A 14,030-nucleotide genomic window follows, 5' to 3' on the forward strand; every position below is an offset into this window, starting at 1 on the left:
ATTGCAGCATTTAATGTGGATACTTTTGTCTATCAAATCTGTTTGCTGCCTCATATTTTTTTCATCCAGAAGAATGCAGTTTTAGTTTCTAACTATTTAGTCTCTTTCATCTTCTCAAAGGGTCTTTCAGAATTGTATATGTGTAGCTTTTGTTTATTTTTCTAGTCTTCATTGGTTACTATTCTGTTACAAAAAACTCTGACCTGGTTAGAGGTGTGAAATGTATCTTGTACAGGCTATGATGCTTTCTATTGATTGTACTTTGGGTTATTAGGTCTGGTGCAAATCATTCCTATTAGAAATCACTCTACTATGTCATTCAAGAGAGATTTTCTTGGAGACTTTAGGTAGTGGTGAGTAGGTCTGAGTGTATCCTCCAAGCACAGAAAAGGCGGCAAAGGAAAGACAATGAATACAGTTTGCCTGTATCGAGAGTGAGAGGAAACAGACTAGCAAGAGGAGATAAAATCAGTGAAAATGTGACAAGGTAACTTTCCTTCAGATTCATGAGATGAATTCTGATTTTATGATATCCAGTTGATGCTGATCATGGTCATAACTTGTTCTAGTGCTTGTTGATAGGTTTGTTGTTGAGAAACTTGGACAGCTGTGCATATGCAGATGAATAAGATTTAAAAAACTGTTACCAAATAACTGGAAATTCAAGAAGCAGAAAGAAAAAGTTTTTGGTAGACACTCTCTTTCCCCCCCCAATGCATTTGACTATAGTGAATGAAAAGAACAAGGAAGGATTACAGCAGAAATAAAATTTTATGTATCTGCTCTTTAGTATGATGGTTGATGGGAATGAAAATGGATATCATCTTGCTTACAGGCAAAAATATGAAAATAGTATTTTGCAAGGCTAGTGGCAAAGTAACAAGATTGAGTATTTACAGTGTGCTTCCAACAGTCTTAAAACACAAGATAACAAATTGTTCCTGCTTGCTGAATCAATGGTGTCTTTTCTGAGATTGCTAAAAAGGAAACCAATAGGGATGGTGATTTTTGTGATGGAGATGTAATTCACTGACTCATTTGACCACAAAGTAGGAGTCAGTCCTTTCTGTATGTTGGTTACTAGCCTAGGAGACATATAGACAAATGATCCGCATGTGAAAAGCGGCTGTATTTTATTGGTGTTTTTGAATATATTTAATCAAACTGTTTATTTCTAGTTTTAATGGGATATTTGAAACTTTTTGAAGAGATATAGATGTTCCACCTAAGATTCTGTAAAGTAAAATCCCGGTTTTTTATTGTAAGCTTCAGACTATTAGCCTCTGTTATAAACTATTTTTAATGAGTTCTTTTGATATGACTTCAGTTACTCTGGAGAGCATTCTTCAGCAAATATTTTCAACAATTCTCTATCTCAAAAAAATTAGCAAAGAATCAAAGTCCTTTGGGAAGTGCTTAGGAATCATAAAGCTTCTTACTCTAGGGAGACTAGAAATGGAGAAGTAAGAGAAAAGATAGGAAATTTCACTGGGTTTTAACAGTGGGATTTTGTTACTTTGTTCAATTATACATTTGCAGGTATGTCTTAAAAGGAATTTTAAAGACGGTAGACTTATTGTGTGACCGTTACTTATGATCTTACTGATAACTTTTGAAATTATCTAAAATATTGCAAAATAGGGCCTATATTCAGCTTTAATTGAGCTCAGTGAAAGGTCTGCTATTGATTTGCAATTCATTAAAAATATCTATGTGCCTTAAATAACTGTTCAGTCAAAGGTTATTGAATTGGAAGGACATCTGCTGACAGTACTTGTCTTTATTTCATTTTTATTTGTGGGAGATTTGCTATTTCAGTAAGATGTTCTACAATATTTATATTATGTGTGATAGGTGTATAACTTCAGATGAGTGCAGCTTGACATTGGAAAGGTTCACAGGCTAGAATTTTTCCCACCTTCTTTAGAAAAAGCCTCTATGAATGGAGGGGCTGCAGTGAAGATTTCTGCAATTGCCAGGGCGTGAAAAGTAGTTATTTGACAAGTTAAGGCAAAAAACAGAATTTAAGGAAAAAGAATTCTACCATTTCTTAATGAATTGTCATTATTCAGGCTACATCTATGCATACAGCCATTCTCCCATGCGCACCTAATGTTCTTTTCCAAGACCCACTCTATTTATACTGTCTGTAATTGTTCTGCTGTCTTGAAAAAAGAACAACTTTGTGTGATGCTGCTTTCACAGCTGCCTGGACATTTTTCCTGAGACTGCTGTTTGCACTAGATAGAAACCATAGAATGTGGGAAAAATTATTTGCTTAATGCAAAGGTTGTAATAAACAAATCTTAATATTATAATTTGTTTAGGGGCGGAGGCTTTACCTGCCATGTCTACACAGTGCCAAATACGAGGTTTCTTTCAGTAAGAACTTTTTGTGTGCTTGATATTGCAGATTATGGTACTTTTAGATCTCTATACTGCATGTCAGTCTTTCGTGCTCCTTTGAACCATACTAGTGTTTTTCGGAAGGGTCCTTCCACCACCTCAGGTCAATATGAGTTTTAAAGGGATCATTCCCAAGTTGCATAATTTAATTATGTTATCTTCTGTGGTAAGAGTCACATCAAGAATAAAGGAGTGTATCACGGGTCTCTAATTGTGCAAGTGAGGGCTGGTTGGCCTTTGGAGATACTTTAATAGTTCAAGATTCCCTTTCCACCTAAAATCCTCTATATGCTTTATGGCAGCCAGGAATCTGCAAGGGGTTAGGTAGAGATAATACAGTATGGTGGCTGAGAGAAGCGAAAAGGTTGTTTTTCTCATGGGAGCTCTGACTATGTGCTTTACTGTGTCTTGACTAGGGAGGCTTCTTACAGAGTGGGCTGTTGCAGACAGATCATCTCTTGTTTTGGGACTTGTGAACATGTTTTACTGCAAGACTTTATCTGGAAGTAATGATAAAATAATTAAAGCTAACATCAGTAGAATAAAGATTTGTGTTTTCCATAAACACTTTCCTCCTTAGTTTCTCTTAAACTACTATCCTCTTCTCAATTTTTTTTTCAAAGAGATTTGAACTCGAGGAGACTTTGTTCTCTATGCTGGGAGGAATTTTTGGGGGCAGATTTCAATGTTGAAGGAAAAAGTATTTGCTTGTTTCAAGTCAGGACAGTAATTTCTGTTCCAGTGTGTGGGAATACAGTTTGTGTGCATCACTTCACTGGTCAATGCCCTGTGGATTTAACTTTTCTTTTGTCAAATTAGGAAAACATTTCCCATGTATCGTTAAAGGGCTCTTAGGTTTCTGGGTGTCTTATAACTGCCAATTTATATTTTCATTTTATTTCATTGACATTTCTTTCCACACAAGGCTTTGGACCAAAGCTTTTCATTACCTTTCAATGCAGTAAAGTTATCTCTGCTGATGTCTCCCTAAAATATGTAACTTTATGAAGCTTTTTCTGATTTGTACTTTATCTCATTTGATACTGTAATTTTCATTGCATGATTTCACATGGTGCTCAGGCCTTGTGATTACATAATGTACTTTTTATTAAAATGATTTGGTGCCAGAGGGAAGGCACAAAGTAGAGGAAATCATTAACATGCAAAAACTTGAGCTCCAAAACAGGCTTTAATTAGAAGCTTATTTCAAAGAGCTGCTACCTGCCTCTCATTTTGGCTTTGCATTAGCCCTAAAAATACATTGTCGTTTAAAAGTGTGACGTGAATGTATTAATATCATGCTAGAATAACACAACTACAAAATGACGGTAGCTGGACTTGTGCTTAAAAGTAACACTTTCTGGCTGAGAGGCATTCATCTTGAGGCACGAGCTGCTGAAGCTATATAGAGTGGACTAAGTGATTCCATCTGATCTGCAGAAAACGCTATGGGTTATATTTTCACTTTATAAACATGTCACTGGCAAAGCCAACTGGCTGCAGTGAGCTTTTTTGAAATGGACATTTCTGGCGAAGATTTTGGAGGGCTGCATTTCTTAAAGTGAAGCATAAAAACTCCATTCACTAGCTACACATTAAAAACAAATGGCCAAAGGAAATAAGCTGGAAATAACCTATAAAAAGCTGGGAAATAAGAGTTCCTACACAATTTTCTATAATTATGCATTACATGTAATAGTTTAGATAACTGGAGTTTGATCCACTAGTACAAGCTAGTTAAAATTCAATTTTGAAAACTAGTGAGTTAGAGCAACATGGGTAGGTATATTCAGAAGTGATGCTGTGCTCTTAAAGGCAAGAAGTGTGATTGCCTATTCAGTCTTAGGTGCCTGATGTGTATTTGTTTCTTCAGACAGTATGGTTCAGTACTGCAGTATGCTTGGAGATCATTGGGCTGCACTAAAGAACTTGGAATATTATGTCATGTCATATTCAATCGTATCACTAATGTTAAAACTGGAGATACTTAAACAATGATATTTGTGTGTTATTAGTGATTATGAATGTTAAAGATGAATGCTTCCATGTCTGATATGATGTGTAGCTTCATACATGTTGCAGAGGATGCTAGAGTTTTTCCATTTTCATGATGTAATGAAATTGGTAAGAATATTGATGTTCATAACATACATGAGAGCAGAAGCTATTGCTACTTCAGCAGTAACACCTCAACACCTCTACTGACCTTTACTTTGTTTTGCTGTTTGAATTGTATTATGTCTGCTAGATTACCACTGCATATGAGTTATATCTGCTGTAGTGTTTGTCTATACTTGTTAATTTCTCTTCTTCTGATATTTAAAATGTATATTTTAGACAAGTGTAAACCTTGAAGGTTGTGGTCATAAGCTGTCTAAAACATAGCTTTCTCACTACGAGAACTACTTACTAACCAGAAGTACCTGAAATTTAATTCTATTACGAAACATACAAGATTTCTGTGTTAATAAGGGCATTCACTTTACAAGTAAATGTCTTTTAATCTTATGATATAACAAGCGATATTTAGAACTCCTCAAAACAGCAGAATAGCAGCATGGCAAAAATTTAAACATAGTTACTGTTATTTTTGGCGACTTAAATTATTTTATGCACATTTTTTTTCACTGATTTTATTTATATCTTTCTAAGGAAGAAAAGATGAAAAATAAGAAGCCTTAAGAAACAAAGTACAGATGTGTTCTACTACAGTGCCTTTAAAAAGAGTTTTTTCAAGCTGATACCTGTAATCTTGTCTTTAGGTTTCAGGTAGAGATTGCAGCTAGATATTAAAAGCTAAGGTTCTGGAAGTAGGGCAGACAGCTGCAGATTTCTTCTGTAGCACTGATGGCAGGAAAATTCATAGGAAACTGTGGAAGAGAAGTTGAAGAGTCTGTACTCAGACTTACAGGGTTGTATTCTTGATAAAGGTGTAAAATAGAAGCAGAAATGAACAGTTAGTTAATGTAAGCTGTTGAGAGGCTTTTCAGTATACCTTCGAATGCTGAATGACAATATATGTGATTGTGAGGTAACAGATGTAGAATAACTGTGGTCACATAGACATCTGGATTATGAAGCACTATTTTCTTGCAAGCCAAATAAAAATGCCACTGGTTATTTCTAGTAGCCAATACCTATACTTTGAGATAACTGTACCTAAAAGACTGTGGTGGCGACCAGTGGGCTAGCACCTTTTACTAGTTATTAGGGTTTGTCCAAGTTTCTTAGAGTACTTTTACTGGGTACTTATAATTTTATACAGCTGGCTAACTTATACCTTCTCTAGACTGTATCAGCAGTGTGATAATAATGTCAGCAGCTGTTGGGAAGTGGAAGCTGGCTATCATTAGCTTTGATAGCATACCAGTGCAAAACATCTCAAGTTTCTCTAATGGTTTTGACTGACTGCTAATCAGGAGTATGTGACAGGACTAAATCCTGGGATATTTCACAGCTGAGAGGAACAGTTCTCTACCATAGTGCCTTGGAGTAGGTCAGCAATGAAAGATAGAATGCCTTCTTTGGATGCCTTATTTGAACAGGCTGGCCAGAGAGGTGGTGGAGTCTCCTTCTGTGGAAACATTCAAAACCCACCTGAATGTGTACCTATGTGATCTTCTTTAGGTGATCCTGCTCAGGCAGTGGGGTTGGACTGGATGGTTGGTTCAGAGGCCCCTTCCAACCCCTACCATTCTATGAATGATTCTTCTCTTGACATCATCTAGTCCAACCCCACTTCCCAAGCAGGCTCATGTAGAAGTTGCCCAGGATTGCATTCAGTTGTTTTCAATACGTCCATGAAAGGACATTCCACCACCTTTCTGGACGCTGGGTTCTAGTGTTTGACCTTAACAGTAAAACAGAAAATAAATAATTTATGCTCAGGTAGAATTTCATGTGATACAGTTTGTTTCTGTTTTGACTCTTGTCCTGTAACTGAATGCCATAGAGAAGAGTCTGTGTCCCTCTTGTTCATTCTCTCCCATTAGGTATTTATGCACATTGATGAGATTCCCCCTGAGCCATCTCTTCTCCAAGCTGAACAGCCCCAGCTGTCTAGTTTCTCTTAATCTGAAAGATGCACCACTTCCTTAATAATCTTTGTCCCTTTTCTGGACTTTCTGTGGTATGTACCTAGATTTTATTTGTACTGGGGACCCAGAACTGAACCAAGTGCCCTGGATATGGCCTCACCAATGCTGAGTAGAGGGGAAGGATTGCTTCCTTCAGCTTCCTGGTGACTCTCTTCCTAATGCAGCCTGGGATACTGTTGGTCACCTTTGCTGCAAAGGCACATTTCTGGCTCATGGTTTAATTTGTCCAGGAGGACACCAGGTCTTTGTCTGCAGAGCCATTTTCCAGCTGGTTGGCCCACAGCATGTACTGATGCCTGGGGTTTTTCCTTCCTGGAGCAGGACTTTGCATTTCCCTTTGAACTTCACGACATTCCTGTTTGCCTACTTCTCCAGCCTGGTGAGGTTTCTCTGAATGGCAGCACATTTTCTGAGTCTGGCAGTTTAACTAGTTTTCAGTCCACCTCACTGTCCACTTATGTAATGTGGACTTCATCAGCTTATGTATGGGGATGCTATGGGAGGCAGCACCTAAAGTCAGGCTAAATGACATCCATTGATCTCCTGTCATCCACAAAGCTAGCCATCTCATTGTGCAAGGCAGTTAGGTTGGTTAAGTGTGATTTCACCTTTGTAGATCCATGCTGACTACTCCTGATCAGCTTCTTGTCCTTCATGTGTCTGGAAATGGTTTCTGTGAGCATTAAGTGCTCAATTACTTTCCCAGTGTTTGAGATGAGGTTGACTTGGCTGTTCCTTGGATCTTCGTATGTGCCCTTCCTGAAAATAGTGCAATTTGCATTCTTCTGGTCTTCAGGGACCTCTTCTGGTTGCTGTGACCTTTCCAAGATCGTTGAGTGGTATTGCAACAACATCACCTAGCTCCCTCAGCACTTGTGGATGCATCACATCAAGCACTGTGAACTTAAGTTTACTTTCTTTATTTACTAACCAGACACCCTTTGACTGAGGGTAAGTCTTTGCTAAAACTTTCCCTTTGGTCTCAGGGCTTGGGATTCCTCAAGACCAGTTTACTAGTAAAGATGGAGTCAAAGAAAGCATTGAACCCCTCAACTTTTCTGTGCCTTTTATCACTATGGCCTGTGCTCCACTGAACAGTGGTTCTGCATTTTCCCTAGTCTTCATTTGGGTTTCTCTGTATTTGTGGAATCCTTTTTTTTGTTGCCCTCCACATCTCTTGCCGGATTCAACTCAGCTGGGCTATTACTTTCCTAACCTGAATGATTATACAGTATCTCTATGTTCCTCCTAGGTCACCTGCTCCTTCTTCCACCTCTTTTACACTTTGTTAATGTAGTCAGGAGCTCCTCGTAGGTGTCTTGCTGCCTGCCTTTGCTTGACTCTCTGCCTGTTGGTATAGGCTGTTCTTGAACTTGGAGGTGATCCTTGAATATTCAACCAGCTCCCTTGGACCCCACTCCAGGGCCATATCACATTAGATACTGATAGGCAGATCCCTGAAGAGGCTAAAGCCTGCTCTCCTGAAGTCTAGGGAAGGGGTCCTGTTTCACGTCCTGCTCATTCCTCTTCTTTGTCTGAATTTACCGTGATCATCCTCCTGACCATCTCATAGGCACTGCAGCCAAGGCTGTACCCCAACCTTTACATCCCTTCTTGCCTGTAAGTATCAGCCCTAGCAGAGCTCCTCTCCTCTTTAGCTCATCAGCCACATGAGTTAGGAAGTTTTTGTCCATGTGTTACAGAAACCTAGATTTCATGTGCCCTGCTGTTGTCCTTACAGATATCAGGGAGGTTCAAGTCTCCCATGAGGACCAGAGCCACCAAATGTAGGGCTTGTACCAGTTGTTTGAAGAGTGCCTCATCTTACATCTTCCTGATCAGGTGGCCTATGACAGACCCTCGTATTGGTATGCTCACTAATCCTGACACATAAGCTCTCATCATCTGTCCCCAGGCAGAACTCCATGCATTTCAGGTGCTCTCTTGCTTGAAAGGGCAACTCTCCATCACCATCCTGGCCTGCCTTTCCTAAAGGGCCTGGATGCATACGTCTTGTCATGTGAGCTAGCCCACAATGTCTCTGTGATCCCAGTGAGGTTGTAACCCTGTACTTATACTATGCATTACTATAGAAGCATTTTGGAAAGGTACTTAAAAAGACTACAGGAACTTTCTCCATGAGGTTGCTCTTCTGTGGGTACTTCCTTACTTGGATTCCAGTGCTTGAGGTGATTCCACTTCAGCCCTGTTTTGTTGATTGCTATGTCCCTTTGGTTCACATCATTCTGGGGTCCTTTACTTGCCTACCCCATCTACCAGTCCCTCACTTGATTGTTGTGATATCTCTCTTCCTCTCCTGTCATTCCTACTTTAAGGTTGCTCTTGCTGTGTTGGCAAGCCTGTTTGACAAATGTATTTGCTGGATTTAGTCAGGGGATCCTGTCTCTTCCAAACAGCTGTTGATCCTCAAGGAGGTTCATGTGGTCATAAAATACAGGCTCTGCTGTGGATACCTGCTGTGCAACCAATTGCTGGCCCACATGATACATCTAGTCTTCCTCATGCCCTTCCCCTTCTTCAGTGGGATCAAGGAGGAAAACCACCTGGGCCCTCATGCTTTTAACTGTGAACCCAGAGCCACATCACACTTGATATGTTCCAGTTCACCCCAGCTTGTATGACGTTACTTAATGTGTGGTGACGATTTACTCATCTGAAACTTTCTTAAATAATTATGAATTCAAGATGGTGTACTACTGTCAGCTTAACATCTATCAGATAAGTACAAGGTCTGGCTTGGGAGTGGGGAGGAACTATGTGACCTGAGCAAGGGGAGCTGGAGGCCTAGAGGGGACTGCTTCTTCCAGCAGTAGCAAAGCGTTAGATTGGTTTGAACTTGTATAGTTGCTAAAATTCTTCTATGAATATATGCTTTTTCTTTTTATTATTTGTACTACTAATAAGTGATAGTGTCAACTGTTAGTGTTGGAAAGCAGGACATTCAGAGTTGTAGAAACATTAATATGAAATAATATATGAAATTTCATATGCATCTTGCTTTATTTTTTAATTGAATCATATAAGGTAATTACTTATAGATTACTCTAATTTCTGAATCATATGTTAGTAAAGTAATTTCAGTGTCCTTGGCTAGTACTTTACAGACTCAGTATAAGCAGCAAACCAAACATTCATTCTGATTATGGTCAGTAGTCACTGTGAATATCACGTATTTCAGCTGCAGAATGTCAGCTACTAATAATGAGTAAATCAAACAACTCTGGAGTCTGTCCCATGAAGAATATTTAAGAAGGTAAATGATTCATAAAGACTTAATAAAGCTGCTTTGTACAAATTTCAGAGGAAACTAACTAATTATGCACATTTAAGAGTTGTGTGTGTATATATGCATATCTAATGTGTTTGTATACTGTAGAATGTTTCTGATTTTATAACCAATAAATTCTAAGATTGAACAGAAGCCCTAGACCCTGTTTTATAATTTAAAAAGTCTGTGTGGAAATGTCTGGGAAAATCATAGCTCTAAAACAATTGGTCTTTTTAGAAAATGCTTTTGATGATCTATGTCAAACCCTAATTCTCAAAATTTATTTAGTCACAGGAGACATTTCTTCATTGGCTTTTGCTGTTAACAGAGGTAAAGAGTTTACATTTCCTAGAAGGATGTAAGACTTCAGTGCGCATGTAGAGGAGGAAACATTTAAAGTGTTTCAAGTTTCCAGTGTAGTAGTACAAACTTCAGAATGTTATAGATTAAACTTCTGAGACTTAAATAATCAAACTGAAGTTGCTGGTGACAAGTTGTCACTGGTTTAGTGAGCTGCTATAAAGATGATATATTTAAATTTTCTCACTTGCATTCATCGGAAAAACCCAAAGATACTTTGGTTTCACTTCAGTATCAGACAAAATGTCAGTCTGACTACTTTTAAACAGTATTTTAATGATTTTCTTGGTGAATTGCTTTTGTGTAACATATTTGTTTATTGCTATAGATTCTGACATTTTTCAGTTTAGGAAGATGAGTTCTCATTGTTTCTCAGTTAAGCAAGCCATCAAGGATTCTTGATTAGTGGAGTACTTCTCTCATGTTTAATAAGGAATAAGGGATTTTTCTAATGTTGAATAAAATTATTTTCTATAATTTATGAATTTGTCAATTGGAAATGCTTTTACTTCTTTGCTAAAGCAAGATTTATGTATTTGATATTGTCAGTTAATGTAATCCCTCAAAGCATATGCATTGTAGGAGTTTTCAGACAGATAAAACCAGCTGAACTTGATTAAATAGGAACAACCTTTAAGGTTTTTGGAAAATGTCTATGTAAAACATAAGGGAAGAAGCAGATATCGTGATTATGTGCTTGAAATGCTGTCAGTGTTCCTAAAATTACACTGTTGAAACTGTTCTGCAGTTCTATCTAAATAGTAATTGGTGTGAAGGATTGAAGTATTTTAACTTTTTCACTAGACTGAGAAAATCAACTTTGCGTTTTCCAAATGCATAGCGTGAATTACACTTTCAAGTATCCTTCCTATCGAATGGTTGATACTTGCAACAGGGTTTATAAAACTTGTTGTGAATTATGTGCAGAATCTGGAAAGAAGGATGGGAGAACTTGATTTTTAGAAAATGGGAAAATGTGAAAAAGAGATGAGGGAGGGCAAGTGAAAAGGATCCAGCTGCTTTACCTTCCTTTCGTTTTTTCTGTTCTTACCCTGAGCTAAATTTTTATTGAATGTTATAGTGATAAGAACAAGTAACATAATGTACTGCTGACCTATTACACTACCATTTATTTTATGTAAAGTGTCTATGAAGCATCACAGTGATGGTGAACAATGTTTTGCACTGTACTTTGCATCTTTTGCTTTTTCAGATACCGAATATATCTTTGACTTTTGTTACCTTTATCTAAGTGTGAGAATGAAGTTTTAGTCTATTTTAGTTTTGCTTCACCTTCCTATGTTAGAAAACAGTTCTTAAAGGACTGAGGATGGAGCTTAGCGAGCAGAGAGTTTGTTTAGGTCCTCCACGCATATAGAATAATTCCTGAGGCACAATGCAGTATTTTAATGGAGGTAAATAGACATTTTTAATTATAAGTATTTCATGTTGTGTTTGCAAGATAGAGGCTTATCTCTGACTTCAGGAGAGATAAGCAAAATATTGTTTGTTTGAATTGTTAACTTTGAATATGAAATGCAAACTGCATAATCAGCTTCTGATCTCAGAAGTCATCAAAATGAGACTTAAAATTTAGATTGGTGTACTTGAGGCATGACAAGTCATGTCTTAAGTCTTGAGGGTGCTAAAGAATGAACAAGGCTTGAAGTAATTTACTCCAAGGTGACTTTTTTTTTTGGTGGGGGGCTTTTTTTTAAAAAAAAAATCTTGTTGATAACACCGAGTGGACTTGGTTTTTTTTCTTTCCTAGAAGGCAAGAAGTGTGAATGCAAAGTACAGAAAACATTGCCATTGTATTATTTTCACAATACATATTTGTAGGACTTCATGTTGTTTAAGTAGAATTGAAAGACTAGAATAGGTTATTTTTGAACCATGGTTTTTATGACTACTTGTAAAGGATAGAGGCATTTATGAGCCAGAATAATTTGAGGTTTTTGGGAGTAGTGAAACATTTATTTAAACTGAAACTGTACTGGTTCTATCTTTAGAAATTATGTTTTGAAATATAATATCTAACTTTTTTTTCCTTTTGATACATTCTGAATGTTATTCCCCCAAAAATCTAGTTTGTTTATTTTAGTAAGTAAGCTTTTATTGAGGTTGGAATATTTAGTGTTCTTCCTTATAGTAAGCACTCATTTAAATTAAAATGAATCTTATTTTTGTTAGGAGTACTTACAAATAGAATTCTAATTTGTCAACTACTTTAGGATTGAAACTATATAAATAACATTGCTTTGTTTCCTTTGTATTTCTTTCTTCTACTTTTCTTAGGTCGAGATTTTATTTGCATACAATCCATGGATGGGATGCTCATGTTGTTTGAACAGGAAAGCTATGCTTTTGGCCGTTTTTTACCTGGTTTTCTTCTGCCTGGTCCCTTGACTTACAGCTCGCGGACAGATTCTTTCATTACAGTGTCTTCTTGTCGACAGGTTGAGAGTTACAAGTATGTGTTATGTTCAGTAATTATAGCTTATTTTGATGCTGTCGTTTAGTATGTAAACAAATTAAAAGTAATAACAACTAATGTTATATCCCAAAGCAAGTGATAGGTAGTTGCAGGAAAAAAGGAAAATACTGGTAAGGAATAAAGAAATATTTTTTTCTTTAAAGTTAATATCTCATGTGTTTTATGTTTAGATTCATGACTTTTATAACAAATGTGGCTAGAATTTTTCCTCAGTCTGTCACTGTTTCACAAGTGTGCTCTCCTTGTTGTAGAAAGGTGTAATTTTAAAGGAATTCTTCCCTTGAATTCTGGTTATTGATCTTCAGTGCAAAGTGTCAAAATACTGTGCTTCTAACCTCTGGTGCATGTCTGAACTATTAGGACATTAGATTAGATTTAAGTAATACCTCTGAAAGTGAAGGAAGTAGACCTGCTAAGGAGAGAAGACACTTTTATAACTGTATTAAACATGATTTTTTCTTACAGTAAATGAAAAATGTAGCAGTTTTATCTAGTGTTTTTAGCAGAGCAAGTTGCCAAATCTCAAATTATCCATCTTCTTGTAGCTCATACAGACAAATGCCTTCATTTGAAAGCAACATTTCCTGTGTAAATTCTGCATTCTTTCAACAACTAAAAGCAAATTGTTTCTTATTTAAATGATTGTATAATTAATATGATAGTTGAATTGAAAGTTTGTGTTGGTCATCTATGGCTTGATTTTTTTGTGAGGAAAGACTTGTATGCAGGTAGTTGTTACTTAAACATCAATACATATTGCTGTTCAATGGGAGTTTGGTTTGAAAAGTATGTATTAGTCCTTGATTAGTTAACAATGATTATGTGCTAGCCAAGACTATCAGTAAAATATGGTGAAAAGATAATTTATTAGGTCAGAACCTGCAGCTTCTTTTATAAATGTGTTAAAATGAAAAAGGGAATTGAATTTGTTCATATAGAGAACACTTAAAAACATAAATGTTTTAAAACCAGCTTATTTAGTATTTTTAACTAGTTCATAGTGTTTACCTTAAGGAATAAATTTCTTACTCCCTATTGTTTACTTCTGTAAGTAAAATAATTTTAGAAACTAAAATCCTTCAGTAGCGAGCACTAACATACATGCATCTGAAAAGCAAGAGCTACTGCTGTCATTATTTAAGTCTATAAATTGGACAATATACAAAAATACATACTTTTATTGTTAGACTTGAATCATGTTGGTTTGAGAGCTGGTGGCACTTAATGACTTCCAGAATGAAATGCTATCTTTTGGATAATTTTTTTTGTGTGGTTTTTTTTGTTGTGGAGTTTGTTGTTGTTGTTGTTCATGTTGTTTTTTGTAGGAAGCTTCAGTATTATACATATTACTGGGTGTGCATACATTGGAAACGGGATAGTT

The 14,030-nt window shown here is 36.7% G+C and overlaps 1 protein-coding gene across 1 annotated transcript in view; it reads left to right on the forward strand.

Moving 5' to 3' along the window:
* Window positions 1-14,030, forward strand: part of BBS9 (Bardet-Biedl syndrome 9) — a gene marked incomplete at its 3' end in the record, with an annotated part of 29,157 nt that overhangs the window by 14,253 nt on the left and 874 nt on the right. Inside the window, exon 4 of the mRNA XM_010194087.1 lies at window positions 12,451-12,625. Coding sequence (XP_010192389.1) covers window positions 12,451-12,625 — 175 coding nt within the window. The remainder of the gene's footprint in view (window positions 1-12,450; window positions 12,626-14,030) is intronic.

The sequence above is a fragment of the Mesitornis unicolor genome, unplaced genomic scaffold (assembly GCF_000695765.1).
Source record: "Mesitornis unicolor isolate BGI_N332 unplaced genomic scaffold, ASM69576v1 scaffold36891, whole genome shotgun sequence".
Lineage (NCBI taxonomy): Eukaryota > Metazoa > Chordata > Aves > Mesitornithiformes > Mesitornithidae > Mesitornis > Mesitornis unicolor.